General features: G+C 46.7%; 1 protein-coding gene across 4 annotated transcripts in view; it reads right to left on the bottom strand.

Annotated features, from left to right (window-relative positions):
* Positions 1-17,385, bottom strand: part of YAP1 (Yes1 associated transcriptional regulator) — a 96,158-nt gene that overhangs the window by 62,852 nt on the left and 15,921 nt on the right. For all 4 annotated transcript variants that reach the window (XM_075337474.1, XM_075337473.1, XM_075337472.1 and 1 more), the window contains exon 2: positions 11,024-11,274. In XM_075337474.1, coding sequence (XP_075193589.1) covers positions 11,024-11,274 — 251 coding nt within the window. The remainder of the gene's footprint in view (positions 1-11,023; positions 11,275-17,385) is intronic.

Here is a 17,385-nt window from a genome sequence, read left to right on the forward strand (position 1 = left end):
GTGTGTGTGTGTATACATACGGAGTGCGGGAGAGGGCGGAGCCAAGCAGGGAAGTGTCGGGCTCCCTGCACACGTAACCAGGGTTCCTTGGTTACCCGATGTGTACCCTGGTTACGGGTGGATGGAGCCAGAGAGAGCATGCGCAGTGAAATCCAAAGGATTCCACTGCTCAAAAAAACGTTACATGCTGCATTCCTTCCGCCCGACGCAGCGTCAAAATAACGACGCTGCGTCATCCGGCGGATGCAACGCTGACACTTGCGTTACAGTGCGTCATCCATACAAGTCTATGTAGTGACGGACTCCGCTGAACGCAAGTGTGAAAGTACCCTAACCCACTCCTCTGTCACATTTCTTTTCTTGCTTTGGCAATGATTGTATTTTGATCCCGCCAATAAAGCCTATTAGATTTGATTTCATTTAGAGAGAGAGATATATTCAATGATAATACTTAAGCCGAAAAAAGACTAGAGTATTCTAGATGTGATACCTTTAAGATTTCAAACCAAGAACACTTGTCATTTTTTGGACTTAAATGGGTATTCCCATCTCCAAATGCAGTAGGTTATTATTATTATTATTATTATTATTATTATTAATAATAAATTATTATTATTAATAGCAAATACCCCCAATTAGAAATCTAGAATACTTCTCCTGATATAGCCATATCTGTTACCTCATGTGCAGGGCATTACAGCTTATGCATCCATGGTTCCGACCACGAGCAACTGTCACTATATGAGTGGTCGTAACCATGGATACCTAAGCTGTAATGCCCTGCACATGAGGTAAGAGACATGGCTATATCAGGAGAACTATATTATATTTCTAAATGGGTATTTGCTATTATTATTATTATTATTACACCTACTACATATTGGGATAGGATCTTGGAGACGGGAATAACCTTTAAGTATTTCCAAAGGAGTAAAGAAAAAAAAAAATTAAAAAAAGGGATGCGACACTCCAGCCGGTAAGTGTGATCCCAGCCTAACCGGGAAACGTTCCCCAGTGTGTATGATTTCAGGCAGGAAGCAGTTTCTAAACACCACTTCCCACCCAGTACAGATCCAAACAGGCGCATTATGCTAATCGTAATCACTGCGGTCACCGTGACATCTGAGCAGATTTACACAGATCAACTCAGGAAATGAGTTGTCACATGTGACGACGTCTATATCCTGGGAAAACCGGGAATACTGGACATATGCCGTGCAATAAAGTGACATCACCTGGACTGTAGGGACTGGGACGAAAACATTACACCCCAGCTGATGGCCGCTGACTGCACGTGTGTGACCGGCGGCCCGGGACGAGGGCCTATGTGCAATTTCTCCATGGACTTGAAGAAAAAGAAAAAGCCATCAGATAAATTTTATTTATTTAACACAGTGGCGGTATGTCTACAGAATATTCGAGAGCATTGTGATCGCTGGGGGACCTGCACATACTGAATAAGGAAGGACAAAACATTTGGGCACCACTTTTGTGACGCCCTGGACTAGTCAGGTAGTCACAGACAGGCCCTTGCACAAACACTCGTCCCCTAAAAAGGTAACAGCAGCCAACCTAAAAACCCTGAGTCACCCCCTCAGGTCTTGACGTTCACACCAGGGGGCGTAGCCAGGCGGTTGGCCACGCCCACCGAGGAATGCGGATAGCCTGAGGCAGGAAAACACACAGATGAAGTTAGGGAGGAGAGGAGAGGAGAGTAGGAGAAAAGTGAAAACGTCTGTCAGGGATCTGGGTCGTAGCCCGGATACCCTGTGGCCAGGAGGCAGACGGTGGTTGCCGCCTGCAGGAGCCGGGAAGACGTCTGGTGGAACCGTAAGGGACCGGGACAGGGTAGTGGCCTGCCGGTACCGAATCGGGGAACCAACTGGAAACTGGAGCACCAGGAAGGGTACTCAGACCCAGAACGAGGCCCAGAAACCACTGGACCGAGTCGAATTAACTGATTGGGGTCTGGACCTTAGGTTCTTTCCCACCCAAGTCCCGACTGAAGACAACAGCCCAACGAGGGGGGATAGAAATCCACCGCTCAGGCAGAGAGATCCCACGGGCCAGCGTATGCGGGCAAACGGGCTCTCCCGACACACACACACACAAAGCCGGGGAGCGGACTCCCGTTGCTGAGGCATAGGCAGTCAACACAACATAAAGAGGTGCAGGAGAATGGCGGGGACCACCAAACCGGGTGGGGGACCAGACGCAGCCGGCTGTGGGCACCGACCATCTATTTGGTTTACCAGAGACTCCGGTGTATCTGTCATAGTGAGTACCACAGTGCCCTCGGGCCACGCACCGCCCCGCATTGCACCAACACGCCCGCGCTCCTACATCCTAACCCCTATAACAGGGCCCCGGGACCATCAACCCCCCTACCCACGGAGGGATCAACACCTGGCTGTGCAACACCGTCCCTGGGAGCCTAGTCAACGGCAGCGGTGGTGTCCACACTCCCCACGACCCGTGGGTGACGTCACGAACTTAAACCCAAAACCGCGGCTCCGGCCGTGAACCTCCCCACCGAAACCCCTCACGTAGCGCCAGCCTCCCTTCAGAGCGACGTGACCCCCGGGTCCGGAGGCGCTCGAGCCACCCACTGACGAGCCCGGATCCGAGCGGCTCGGCTGCAGCCGAGCCCTGGGGCGATACACTTTCCCACACAGTGGCCCTCCTGGTCATTTACGAGGCAACGTTCAAGAGAGAATGTTTGTTTTTTAGATACTCTCCCATACACCAGGAGTCTGGATGCACCGCAACGCACAATGCCCCCATCATTGTATAAGATTAGTGGTCATATCTCCTCTAATCACTGCACATCCTACACATAAGCCATCACTTACTATATGAAGGGCTTTCTTTGATTGAGCTTAAAGGGTTATTCCCCATCTCCAAAATCATATTCCAATATGTAGTAGATAATGAATGACAAAGGAATTCAGCTCACCCAGTCCAAGTCTCCAGGCCCTCTCTCTGCAGCACGGACAATCGGACGGGCGGCTGCAAGCATGTAAGAAGAGATCCAGCACAGAAAGGAAGGCACTCTTCAATATAAATCTCCATATGGTTTATTCCATGTGCACACATGTGAAGGTAGGTACAGACAGCCCCTAGGCAGGGGAAAAAATGACTAGCGACGCGTTTCGACCATATTACACGGTCTTAGTCATGACAGTATGTAGTAGATGTAATAATATTAGCAAATACCTCCAATTAGAAATGTATAGTTCTCCTGATATAGCCATGTCCCTTACCTCATGTGCAGGGCATTACAGATTAGGTATCCATGATTCCGATCACAAGCAACGGACTATCGTTATATGAGTGGACGTAACTATGGAAACCCAAGGTCTCTTTCACATTGGATTCTGATCCCCGATCAGTGGTCCCATTGGGGCTTTCGTCCGAACCACCCGCACCACCGAACCCGAACCACCCAACCAGTTTTGGACGTATGCGCTGACGGGGCCACTGACTATAAATAGTGCAGGCGGAGTCACCATTTTCGGGAGTAAATGCTTTCTGGAGGTGGACACCCAGATGTAGCCTAAGCTACAATGCCCTGCACATGAAGTAAGAGACATGGCTATATCAGGAAAACTATACTACATTTCTAATTGGAGGTATTTGCTAATATTATTACACTTACTACATATTGGGATAGGGTCTTCGAGATGGGAATACCGCTTTAAACTAGACACACACACACACACACACACACACACACACAATATAAATGGAAGTTTGTGGACAGTTATCTCTTCCATACAAAAGTATGCTTAAGGCCCCGTCACACTAAGGCTACTTTCACACTTGCGTTGAACGGTATCCGTTGCATTGCGTTGTGTAACGGATGCAACGGATGTGTTGCATATAGTGACACAACGGATGCAACGGATGCTGCAAAACAACGCAATTCGTTTTGATTTTTTTTTTTTTTTTTTTCCCGGTTTTACCAGCGGCAGACTATAGTGAACGATCAGCTGATCGTTCCCTGCAGCCGGCCGCTGGGTGATCAGCTGATTGCTCCCAGTAGCCGGCCGCCGGGTGATCAGCTGATCGCTCCCGCCCGCCGGGTGATCAGCTGATCGCTCCCGGCCGCCGGGTGATCAGCTGATCGCTCCCTGCAGCCGGCCGCCGGGTGATCAGCTGATCGCTCCCTGCAGCCGGCCGCCGGGTGATCAGCTGATCGCTCCCTGCAGCCGGCTGCCGGGTGATCAGCTGATCGCTCCCGGCCGCCGGGTGATCAGCTGATCGCTCCCTGCAGCCGGCCGCCGGGTGATCAGCTGATCGCTGTCACTTGCCGGCGCCCGGGCATGCCGGCGGGCGGGCGCTCAGCTGAGCGCTGTGACTTGCCGGCGGCCGGGCATGCTGGTGGCCGGTCATTCAGCTGAGCGCTGTCGCTTGCCGACGGCCGGGCGCTCAGCTGAACGTTCGGCCACCGCGAGCCAAAATAAAGTTTGATTTAAAAAAAAAAAAAAAAAAAAAAAAAGAGCATGCGCAGTGAAATCCAGAGGATTCCGCTGCTCAAAATAACGTTACATGCTGCGTTCCTCCCGCTGGGCGGAAGCAACGGAGCGTCGCCCAGCGGAAGCAACGCAGCTCCTTTTGGTACAATCCGTCAACCATACAAGTCTATGGGAAGCAGCGGAATCCGTTAACGGATTCCGCTGTTTCCCAAAAGGGCGGATTGTAACGGAAGGAAAATAACGCAAGTGTGAAAGTACCCTAAGCAACATCGCTAGCAACATCGCTGGTAACGAACAACTTTTGTGACGTTGCTAGCGATGTTGCTGTGTGTGACATCCAGCAACAACCTGGCCCCTGCTGTGAGGTCGTTGGTTGTTGCTGAATGTCCTGGGCCATTTTTTAGTTGTTGCTGTCCTGCTGTGAAGCACAGATCGCTGTGTGTGACAGCGAGACAGCAACAACTAAATGTGCAGTGAGCAGGGAGCCAGCTTCTGCGGAGGCTGGTAACTAATGTAAACATCGGGTAACCAAGAAGCCCTGTCCTTGGTTACCCGATATTTACCTTTGATACCAGCCTCCTCCGCTCTCACTGTCAGTGCCGGCTCCTGCTCTGTGCACATGTAGCTGCAGCACACATCAGGTAATTAACCCGATGTGTGCTGTAACTAGGAGAGCAAGGAGCCAGCACTAAGCAGTGTGCGCTGCTCCCTGCTCTGTGCACATTTAGCTGCAGCACACATCAGGTAATTAACCCGATGTGTGCTGTAACTAGGAGAGCAAGGAGCCAGCGCTCAGTGTGCGCTGCTCCCTGCTCTGTGCACATTTAGCTGCAGCACACATCGGGTTAATTAACCTGATGTGTGCTGTAACTAGGAGACTGGGGGCTGGTCACTGGTTGCTGGTGAGCTCACCAGCAACTCGTGTAGCCACGCTCCAGCGATCCCTGCCAGGTCAGGTTGCTGGTGGGATCGCTGGAGCGTCGCAGTGTGACAGCTCACCAGCAACCTCCTAGCAACTTACCAGCGATCCCTATCGTTGTTGGGATCGCTGGTAAGTTGCTTAGTGTGACTGGACCTTTAGGCCTGTATGTGTTATCAACAGAAAGAAGAGCAAGTTACTGCCAAAAACTCTGGCAGTGGCTTATTTCCCTGAGAGAAAAAAAAAGCGGGCAAATAAATTTGAATTTCCCTCTCTCCCCTGGCATCTCACGATGTGGGAAAATTGGGAAGCCCCAATACATACACATTAGTCAGCCAGACCTGATAAAAATCGGAGGGTTCGTCCAATATACAGCCGATATGTAAGACCAAGTCTCGAAAGACATATGCTGGCCATACTCCTACAAGAGCTGCCATTACACAACTCAAAACCCATGCAGACACTTTCCATTGTATATGTGTAGGATTCATGTGTATCATATTTTCATGTATTGTGAACATGGCCTTAGACAGTGTGTTGTCAATCAGTGCACCACCCTATAACTTTTTACCAACACACCCATTTCACTTGAACAGCCCATCCACCAAATAAAAGGGTGCCCAAAATGATCTCATTACCTCCGACTATAAGGGCCTAGGCGAACGACATTAATTAGTACATGATGTTATGTAGATTTTAGGGGGGGCTTTTGGGAGTAGCCAGGACTTAAGAACTTGTTTAGAACATAATGAAGGCATGTCAGCCTTGACTTCTAGACTTTGAAGGTGGAACTGGACAGGTTTTTAGGTCAACTTCACATTTCGGAAATTCATGGCCCATGTGCAGCCGGTTGCAGGTCTGCTGACCCAAACTTTACAGCCTCAAAGACCTGGACGGCGATGTTTGTTTCCGATCAGTAACAGCCTCAAAGACCTAGACGAGGACGTCGGTTTCTGATCAGTAAAAGCCTCAAAGACCTAGACGAGGACGTTGGTTTCTGATCAGTAACAGCCTCAAAGACCTAGGTTTCCAATAGGTAACAGCCTTAAAGACCTAGGCGAGGACGTTTGTTTCCGATCAGTAACAGCCTCAAAAACCTAAATAAGGACATTGGTTTCCGATCAGTAACAGCCTCAAAGACCTAGACGAGGACGTTTGTTTCTGATCAGTAGACAAGCAACATTTCCGGACATCATGGTCACCACCTGGACCATGCATTTAGGAGGTGAGAAACCGGTCTGCGGGGATTTCCAGACAACTTTTACTTCCCCCTACATAAATATACATTATGTAGGCAGGTAAATCCTCCGTGAAGACAGATCCCTGCAGGTTTTAAGGTGGTTTCTGATCTGAAACTTCAGCCAAATTTTTTTTTTTCAAACCTGCAAACTCCTACACAGTCGAGATTACATTTCAATTACACCGTACAACAAGCTGATTTCCTATTGTCGTGGATGACGCGCCCTTAATTGCATCAACACCACAAACTTTCCGCCAAGCCGAGAAGGGTTAAGCCTCTCGCCCGCCTGGCAGGCCAGCATGTGATCCCAGCAGGGAGAGATTTAAGAAGAGGCCTTTATTTTGCTTAACAACCTAGTTTATATCCAGGCCTTTTCTCAATCAGGTCTGATCCCTCACAGCCAGAAGTCCATTCAATCATTTACTTAGGATGTCTGCTGGGGAACAAACGCTCTCGCTCATGCATACTTTGCCAGACTTGTGTGTACTTTACCGGCTAAGTCTCCTCATTGTTCTAGGTGAAACATGAGCCCTTAATAAGGAAACCAGGGCAGTGCAGGAAGATCCAGAGAGGAAAAGATCAATATGTGCACTTTTACAGGTATTTAAAAGAAAGGAAACAAAAAAAAGGATGAGATTTAGGATGAAAAGTTCAAGAAAACCCAGCAAGAAGTCTACCTCCATGTCTATACAGCAATATGGGGGCCGTCATGTGGCCTAAAATGAAAGTCACAAGATGCAGAAAAAAAATGGTCAGTGAATCATCATCATCTCAGTGGTAGGGATTTAAAGCGGACATTTCAATGGATTTTTTTCATTTAAACTGAGCACTTCCTCCAGTTGCTGCTGATAAACTGATTCGGGAACAGTTTTCCTTTTTCTTCTGTGTCCCTCTAATCCAAAGTTATAGCCCCCTTTCCCCAGTACCCAGTATAATGGTGCAGATGTTCCCTTTAAATAAGCTGGGCGTTAACAAAAAAAAATTCTTTCTGGGAGTTTTTTTTTTTTTTCCTCTTCCGATCTTGGACAATCAAAACATGGCTGCACCTACAAACTTTTGGTGGTAGGCGCCCAGTTGTTTGGATAAATTTGGCACCATTATTACTGGGGGGGTCATAACTTTGGAACAAAGGGACACAGAAGGAAGAAAAAAAAAAAAAAAAAAGAAGAATCAGTGCAGCACCAATTGGAGGCGGTACTCCGTTTAAAGAGAATCAGAAGGATCAACTCTCCTAAAATGTTTATATGGGCACAAAGGTCATAGAAACTTGAATAAAGTAATACCTTGATATCTGCGATCTGATGTCTTGCGCCAGATCAATCTATCTTTTTCTTAAATATGTAAATGAGCTGTTAAGATCTATGGGCCGGACATAGATCTCCTATAGAATCTGCCTCCAGAGATTATTCTAAATGAAAGGGTGCGTTACCAGTGGGAGACATGTAATGACTGCCCGTCTGCTCTACTGATGTACATGTCTCAAGACTGGTAACTTACAATAATTTCTGGAGGCAGATTCTCAGGGATATCAGTAAAAATCTTAAACAGCTCATTTACATATTAAGACATCTTATTCCAGAAAAATCAACATTTTTCTTAATATGTAAATGAGCAGTTAAGATCTTTGGGCCGGTCACTGATATCCCCGAGAATCTCTCTCTAGAGATTCTTGTAAGTTACTAGTCTAAGACATGTGCATCAGGAGAGCAGACTGTCAGTCATTACATGTCTCACACTGGTAACTCCCCCTTTCATTTATAATAATCTCAGGAAGCAGATTATTAGGGAGATCTATTTCCCACCCATAGATCTTAACAGCTCATTTACACATCATGAAAAATGTGGATTTCTCTGGAATAAGACATCGGATCACAGATACCCAGGTATCATTTTATTCAGCTTTCTAGGACTTACATGCCCATATAGATGACTTAGGAGGGTTGGTCCTATTGAAAAATGCCCTTTAAAATTAAAAATGCCAGTGAATATTCTATAATATGTTGCATTTGCATGAGTATGCAGCTAATAGTCAGCTACTTTTGATAATCCTTGGTAAATTTCTCACAATTACTCATTAGAAAAACTGCTCCAATTAGGAGAACAGACCAGCAAACAAAAATGGATGATGCCCTTATACCAACACAGCACAACGTCTTGAGCAGGTGTCACTTTTCTGTAGTGAATTGTAGAGATGAGTAAATTGATTGGAAAGATCATGATCCAGCGGCCAGGTCAGTTTTCCGTGGGGGCTGGACAGGAGCCCTGTGAACAGCGTCTTATTTGCCGGTATCCCTGGCCCCTATTGATTAGCTGGCGTCAGACACTCAAGGAGCTGACTACACAAAATAGCAGCAGCGCATGGTGCCAAGTAGAAGGTGCACCGCACCATGGAATATGGACCCTGCCGCTCAACAAGGGTTCTGTGAATTAATATTTTGAGCTCGACAACCCGTTTCATATTCAGCGAATTTTGATAAGACAAAGTAGTTGCCAAGTAACTCTTGTTTGGAATTTTATTCTAAACTTTGGTGGACCCCGCTTGTGATTGTACTGATAGGTAGCATGGGTATAAACCATAGGCCTGCAATGAAACAATACTTTTTACAACAAAATTCAATCCAAAGCGGATGTCACGAGGCATCTCTCTTTTGTATAACTTGCGGTCTACTGCCTGTTGAGTGAAATCCAACTATAGCAGCAGAGACCCTAAGACAATTTACAGTAAGAAGGGACAGCTCATTAGACAATGGTCAGTGCTATGCATGCTGGAAAGTGATGGAAAGTCCATGCACCTACAGTGCTGGCAGAATGCTGGTAAAGAGGAACAGCCCACTCAAAGCGTGGTAGGTATGTTAAAGCATGAAAATTGCAAATCAAAAGGGTCTGTCGAGCCTCTGTTAGAGGAGTCTCGACACGGAAAATAGCCAGATATCCCTCAGGGAAGAACCTAGCCAAGGAGTGGCTCTTTTTAGGAGACCACCATAACCACCATATTAAGTGGCCCTTTTAGTCAATATCCAGCTCTTGACGAGTTTAAAGATATGACAAGGGAAATACCAAGGCCAGGTATCCATCCACAGACAGCTATTTCGGGGTATTGCCCCTCATGAGTGTGGGGTAAGATTCTGGCCAGGTGGGAGCAATGCCTAGTAGACTAACAAGACAAAACAATCACTGATCTCAGGGAGACCAGCCAGAGAAAACACGGCTGGCAGCCAGCGAGGGCGCTCAACACAGTGAAATCCTAGGTGCATTGCTCCCTGGGAAGTATGCAAATCAAAAGGGTCCGTGGAGCCTCTGTTAGGAGTCTCAACACGGAAAATAGCCAGATATCCCTCCGGAATATCCACTATCCTCTGTGGATGGATACCTGGCCTTGGTATTTCCCTTGTCATATCTTTAAACTCGTCAGGAGTTGGATATTGACTAAAAGGGCCACTTTATATGGTGGTCTCCTAAAAAGAGCCATTCCTTGGCTAGGTCCTTCCCGGAGGGATATCTGGCTATTTTCCTTGTCAAGACTTCTAACAGAGGCTCCACGGACCCTTTTGATTTGCATTCTTCCCAGGGAGCAATGCAGCTAGGATTTCACCGTGTTGAGCGCCTTCGCTGGCTGCCGGCAGTGTTTTCTCTAGCTGGTCTGCCCGAGATCAGTGATTGTTTTGTCTTGAAAGCATGAAAATTGGGACAGATACTGGTCATATTAGATTGGTAGAGACGCCAAGACAAAATACAGCAAGAGTGGGAAGGTCATGGACAATGGTCGGTAATATGCATGCTGGGAAGTGATGGAAAGAAAGTCCATGCACCTACAGTGCTGGCAGAATGCTGGTAAAGAGGAACAGCCCATTCAAAAAGCGTGGATGGCAAGTTACAAAGCATGAAAACTGGGACAGATAGTTGAGGTATTAAATTGATATGTGAATCCAAAGCAATCCTCGCTCAAAGTCATTCAATCACTGATAATCGCTACAGGTTCATAAAATCTAATTACGAAAACACAACATGATTAAAAAATAAAAATATCACCCTTTAGATTGCCAATTTCCTGCACCACTCCCATCATCAATGACCAAGGTGCAAGGTGAAGCTCCTGCACCCAGCGAACAATTAGCACCGGGCCTAGGCGAGAACCCCGCACTGCCCAGGATCTATATATACATATGCTATAATTGTAGCAATCTGTTTATTCTATTATTATGGTGCAATTATAATACTCATCACACCTCTGCACTGCCCAGTTATGTCATGCACTATGTAAGTCTGGGTGCAAATGCAACCTCAAAACCCTCTGATCACCAACCAATTCTGGTAATTGCATGAAAAAATGAGCAAAAAGACATAAAAGAAAGCACAAAAAAAAAAAATTAAATCGCTTCTACTCACTTCAGAAAATATCTTTGTCCGGATGGAGTTTTGGCCATCTCCCATCCCGGAGGCAGGGGGACGTCATCCGGAATTTCAAAAGACGACTGTCGAAGATGCGGATTTGGAGCAGCGGGTACTTGGGCAGAAACCACTCCTTGTGGAGAAAGTGCACCCGGGGAGACAGCGCCAAGCTGCAGAGAGGCTGGAGAGGAGTGTGCGCGAACATGCTGAGGAGTCAACGCCCCCGCAGATCCACCGTCCGTGCTGGCCTGTGAGGAGGCAAAGGTGTTTATCGTCAGAATCTGGCTGCTGGATTATGTAGTTCACCAAATGCATTTCACCAATTAACCACATCATAGATACATCATACATTGACCAAGAATAGAAAAATTCTTCAAGTAGGAACTCTACCAAATCGAAATACGTTATTATGCCCTAGGAGACCCACGTATGGTAAAGTGCAACATCCGTGCGAGCCAAAAGGTGGAGATCTGAATGTCAAAATAAGACAACCCATAGAGAAGAGATGCACTGGTTTTGGAAAAAGCCACCATGTTTTACTCATTTAGAAACACTGAAAACCTGACAGGTCAGAGACATGATACTTTTAATCCCTGGGGTTTTAAGTCCACTTTTGAGGGGGGGATCCCGGCACTACTGATGGAGGATAAATATTGGAAGTACTCTCGATGAGGTATGTGGTAATGGAGAAGATGGCCTGAAAAGTTTTACTAAATAACCGTACTCCCTACTCACCTAAACACCGCACACTTAAAGGGGCTGTCCACTACTCGGACAACCACTTCTGAATCACTAGATTTTCCCCCATGTAAAATAATAACAGTTATACTCACCTCCTGTGCAGGTGCTGTTCCAGCGTTATTAGCACCTGTGAGCACTGCAGGCAATCAGCGACCGCTGCACTACTCCTTTGGACGGAGGTCATCCGGAAGAAGTCAGCAGCAGCTATCATTTCTTCAAGGTGTCAGTGAGAGAAGTGGTGACTGATTGGCTGCAGGGCTCATGTAACAAAGTGACGGAAAAGCCAGTGTTGTCATCGCTGGAACAGCGCCGGCAACTCATATAGTGATAGTTAGTTGCTCGTGCTCTTAACGGGAACCTGTCAGGTCCAATATGCACCACAAGCAGTTCTGGGTGCATATTGCTAATCCCTGCCTAACTGTCCCTGTATCTAGTAGAATAGATAAAGAGATCTTTAGAAAAGTATTTCTAAAGATCTTTTATCTTATGCTAATGAGCGCAGGGACTAGTCCCCTGGGCGTTGCTTCCCTTGCGTGCTAACATGCTAATGAATGTGCAGCATCACAGGATGACCTCACTCACCTCTCCGCTGCCATCACCGCCCGACACTGGATTTCGGCTCAGTGCGCATGACCCCAGAGTTTCAGTCATGGGCACTATGAAGCCGGGTGTACGCGAACTGGCTTCAAAACTGAAGTAGTGTGTATGACCGAAACTCCGGGGTCATGCGCACTGAGCCGAAATCCAGTGTCGGTTGGCGATGGCAGCGGAGAGGTGAGTGAGGTCATCCTGTGATGCTGCACATTCATTAGCATGATAATACGCCCACAGAAAGACAGGGGCATACTAAGATGCTAATGAAGCCGACTAGCCAGGGAAGCAACGCCCTTGGGACTAGTCCCCTGCTCATTAGCATACGATAAAAGATCTTTAGAAATACTTTTTCTTAAGATCCCTTTATCTATGCTAATATAAACAGGGACGGTTAGGCAGGGATTAGCAATATGCACTCCAAACTGCTCGTGGTTCTGGGTGCATATTGGACCTGACAGGTTCCCTTTAACTATGGATTCCTAAGCTGCAATGCCCTGCACATGAGATAAGAGACAATATCATGAGAACTATACTACATTTCTAATTTAAGGTATTTACTAATATTATTACACCTACTACATGCTGGGATGGGATGTTGGAGATGGGAATACCCCTTTAAGTGTTCAGCGTGTCCAATGTTGGACTGCTAATACTTCCGTTGTCCCCAGAGATGAGCTGCCACCACAGATATCAGGCAGTGGCTTTCTTGGCCGAACAAGTGCTCTGGTATATATGGGAATTACGGCTGCCGACTGAATAATCAGATGAAAGCCATCAGATGTGTATGCCGGTTTTACACTCTAGTTTAAGGTCTTAGGCTGCCCACGTAACAGCAGTGTAAATTCGGCACAGCGTTGTTGCATCCATAGCCATCAAAACAGCAGGAGCTTGGCTAGTGTGTCCGCTTCTCCAGACCGGTCCTCTTCTGCACAGGTACTGTAGTAATTTAGGGCCGCGATCGCACAAGATTGAGGAGGCGCCGGACTAAGAGCATCAACACCCATCACACCGGACCGCTCCCCCAAGTGAGTATTATAAAGGTGGTTTTTTTTTACATTATACAGCGCGGCCTGGGCTCTTATATACAGTATCCTAGAATGCTGTATATAAGAGCTCACTGGTGGTGGCCGCAGCTCATAAGGGAAAAACCTAGTTACAGGTTCCCTTTAAACACTGTGTTCTAGATTATGAGAGCGGACACAGTGAGGAAATAAATATATCCTCCTTGCAGCTGCTGGAAACAAGGAATGCTGGGAAATTTCAGCTTAAAAATTGTTAATACAATTCTGCATTTTAATGCAAGCTGTAGAGCCAAGAAGGTGGGATAGATGCTGATCTCCCACAAATATAGACGCCCTGCCTGATTGGTTGTCATGAGAGTGAAAAGTACCCAAAGGGTTCAGGACTGCCAAAGTGCAAAACAAAAGCCGTATACAATTATATAGACATTTATTCTAGCATATACAAGCTGCTCAGGCTTCTTAGCCTTCAAGATGTGGAAACTGTTCCAATAGCCATATGTTGTATACATGGCCGCTTCACTGGCAGTGATACTGCAACTCTGAACGAGCCGAATGGCTTCATCGGTTCTCAGCATAATGCAAGCTCCACTGTCAAACAGGAAACTGCACCAAAGGGAAGGAAGGAAGTACACCGTACCAGCGGGACAGCAAATCCTGCTGCCATCTGGGAAAGGTATAACGAACGGAAAATCAGATGCAATACATCAACTCCATTACAAGCAAACAGCCCACCACAAACTGAAAGAACTACAGAGATCTACAGTGCTGGCCAAAAAGTATTGGCACCCCTGCAATTCTGTCAGATAATGCTCAGTTTCTTCTTGAAAATGATTGCAATCACAAATTCTTTGGTATTATCATCATTTATTTTGCTTGCAATGAAAAAACACAAAAGAGAATAAAACAAAAATCAAATCATTGATCATTTCACACAAAACTCCAAAAATGGTCCAGACAAAGTATTGGCACCCTTAAGGTGGCTTTACACACTGCAACATCTCAAACGACATCGCTGTAACGTCACCGGTTTTGTGACGTTACAGCGACCTCCCCAGCGACATTGCAGTGTGTGAAACACATCAGCGACCTGGCCCCTGCTGTGAAGTTGTGATCGCTACAAATAGTTCAGGACCATTCTTTGGTCCTTTGTTTCCCGCTGTGCAGCATGATCGCTGGAAAGTCTCAGTGTGTAAAGGGGACTTTACAGCGACTTCCCTTTCAAAAAGCTGCTTCACAACGTCCCCAACAACCAGCTAGGTCGCTCTGCAGATCCGGATCGCTGTTGCGTCGTTGGTCAGGTCTGCCTGTTTGACAGCTCACCAGAGACTTTGTAGCGATCCCGGCCAGGTTGGGATCGCTGGTGGGATCGCTAGAAAGTTTCAGTGTGTAAACCCAGCTTTAGCCTAATACTTGGTTGCACAACCTTTAGCCAAAATCACTGCAACAACCGCTTCCGGTAACCATCAATGAGTTTCTTACAATGCTCTGCTGGAATTTTAGACCATTCTTCTTTGGCAAACTGCTCCAGGTCCCTGAGATTTGAAGGTGCCTTCTCCAAACTGCCATTTTGAGATCTCTCCACAGGTGTTCTATGGGGTTCAGGTCTGGACTCATTGCTGGCCACTTTAGTAGTCTCCAGTGCTTTCTCTCAAACCATTTTCTAGTGCTTTTTGAAGTGTGTTTTGGGTCATTGTCCTGCTGGAAGACCCATGACCTCTGAGGAAGACCCAGCTTTCTCACACTGGGCCCTACATTATGCTGCAAAATTTGTTGGTAGTCTTCAGACTTCATAATGCCATGCACACGGTCAAGCAGTCCAGTGCCAGAGGCAGCAAAGCAACTCCAAAACATCAAGGAACCTCTGCCATGTTTGACTGTAGGCACCGAGTCTTTTCTTTGAATGCCTCTTTTTTTTTTCCTGTAAACTCTATGTTGATGGCTTTTCCCAAAAAAGCTCTACTTTTGTCTCATCTGACCAGAGAACATTCTTCCAAAACATTTTAGGCTCAGGTAAGTTTTGGCAAACTCCAGCCTGGCTTTTTATGTCTCGTAAGAAGTGGGGTCTTCCTGGGTATCCTACCATACAGTCCCTTTTCATTCAGACGCCGTCGGATAGTACGGGTTTACACTATTGTACCCTCGGACTGCAGGGCAGCTTGAACTTGTTTGGATGTTAGTCGAGGTTCTTTATCCACCATCCGCACAATCTTGCGTTGAAATCTCTCGTCAATTTTTCTTTTCCTTCCACATCTAGGGAGGTTAGCCACAGTGCCATGGGCTTTAAACTTCTTGATGACACTGCGCACCGTAGACACAGGAACTTTCAGGTCTTTGGAGATGGACTTGTAGCCTTGTTATTGCTCATGCTTCCTCACAATTTGGATTCTCAAGTCCTCAGACAGTTCTTTGTTCTTCTTTCTTTTCTCCATGCTCAATGTGGTACACACGAGGACACAGGACAGAGGTTGAGTCAACTTTAATCCATGTCAACTGGCTGCAAGTGTGATTTATTATTGCCAACACCTGTTAGGTGCCACAGGTAAGTTACAGGTGCTGTTAATTACACAAATTAGAGAAGCATCACATGATTTTTCAAACAGTGCCAATACTTTTGTCCACCCCCTTTTTATGTTTGGTGTGGAATTATATCCAATTTGGCTTTATGACAATTTTTTTTTCTTTTTTTCAATTGACGACAAATTAAATGAAGATAATAATACCAAAGAATTTGTGATTGCAATCATTTTCAAGAAGAAACTAAGTATTATCTGACAGAATTGCAGAGGTGCCAATACTTTTGGCCAGCACTGTACAGGTTTTCTTATATCTATTAAAGTCACAAGCGATGGTCGTCCTATATTATCCTAAAAGAAATTACTGAGCATCATAGAGCTCTAGATAAAATGTCAATGCTTCTAGTGGTGTCTCAAGACCCCCAATACACAGACTAAGGCTAAGTTCACATTTCCGTTGTTTTGTATTAGTCACATGCGTCGCTTGACGCATGTGACTGATGCGCTGTTTAACGCTGTACAACGGATGACAAAGAACAGAATTCTTTGTCGGATTCCGTTGTGTGCGGGGGGCGGAGTTCGGGGGGGAGGGGAGCCGAGGTGTGTGTGTGTGTGTGTGTGTGTGTGTGTGTGTGTGTGTGTGTGTGTGTGTGTGTGTGTGTGTGTGTATGTATGTATGTATGTATGTATGTATGTATGTATGTATGTATGTATGTATATATACTCATGCTGAATGCGGGAGGGGGCGGAGCCGAGCGGGGGGCGGGGCCAGGCGCTGAGGATGTCAGTGGCAGTGCTGCGGTCTGCATGGCTGGGGACAGGTGAGTATGTGTGAGTGAGTGTATGTGTGAGTGAGTGAGTGAGTGAGTGTGTACACACATGTGCGGAGTGCGGGAGGGGGCGGGGCCGAGCTGGGAAGTGGCCGCCTCCCTGCACACGTAACTAGACTAAATATCGGGTCACAGCAAAGCACCCGATGTTTACCTTGGTTACGGGCCTACACCGCTTAGCGCTGGCTCCTTGCACCGTAACCAGGGTAAATATCGGGTAACCAACCAAAGCTGGTGACGTGTGCAGGGAGCCAGAGAGCATGCGCAGCGAAATCCGACGGATCGCGCTGCTCAAAAAACGTTACATGCTGCGTTCCTCCCGCCCGGCGGTCAGTCGTTCCACGACTGATCAGTCGGGCGGAGGGTGCAACGCAGCATCATCAGTCACAATCCGCTGCTCATACAAGTCTATGGGAGCAACGGAATCCGCTAAACGGATTCCGTTGTTTACAAGAGCAGCGGATTGTGACTGATACATTTTAGCGGAAATGTGAACTTAGCCTTATATAGGCAAAACTAACAATATTGGCGCCCCCAGAGTCAATGTTACTGATCCCAGTGTGACACTGGAGACATGCACCAGAAAAACCTCAAAAGGTAGCCAAAAACCAAGATGAAAAAGCTTAAACTGTATGGTCCCTTTCATGTGCAGTAGGCTT

The sequence above is a fragment of the Anomaloglossus baeobatrachus genome, chromosome 2, assembly GCF_048569485.1.
Source record: "Anomaloglossus baeobatrachus isolate aAnoBae1 chromosome 2, aAnoBae1.hap1, whole genome shotgun sequence".
NCBI lineage: Eukaryota > Metazoa > Chordata > Amphibia > Anura > Aromobatidae > Anomaloglossus > Anomaloglossus baeobatrachus.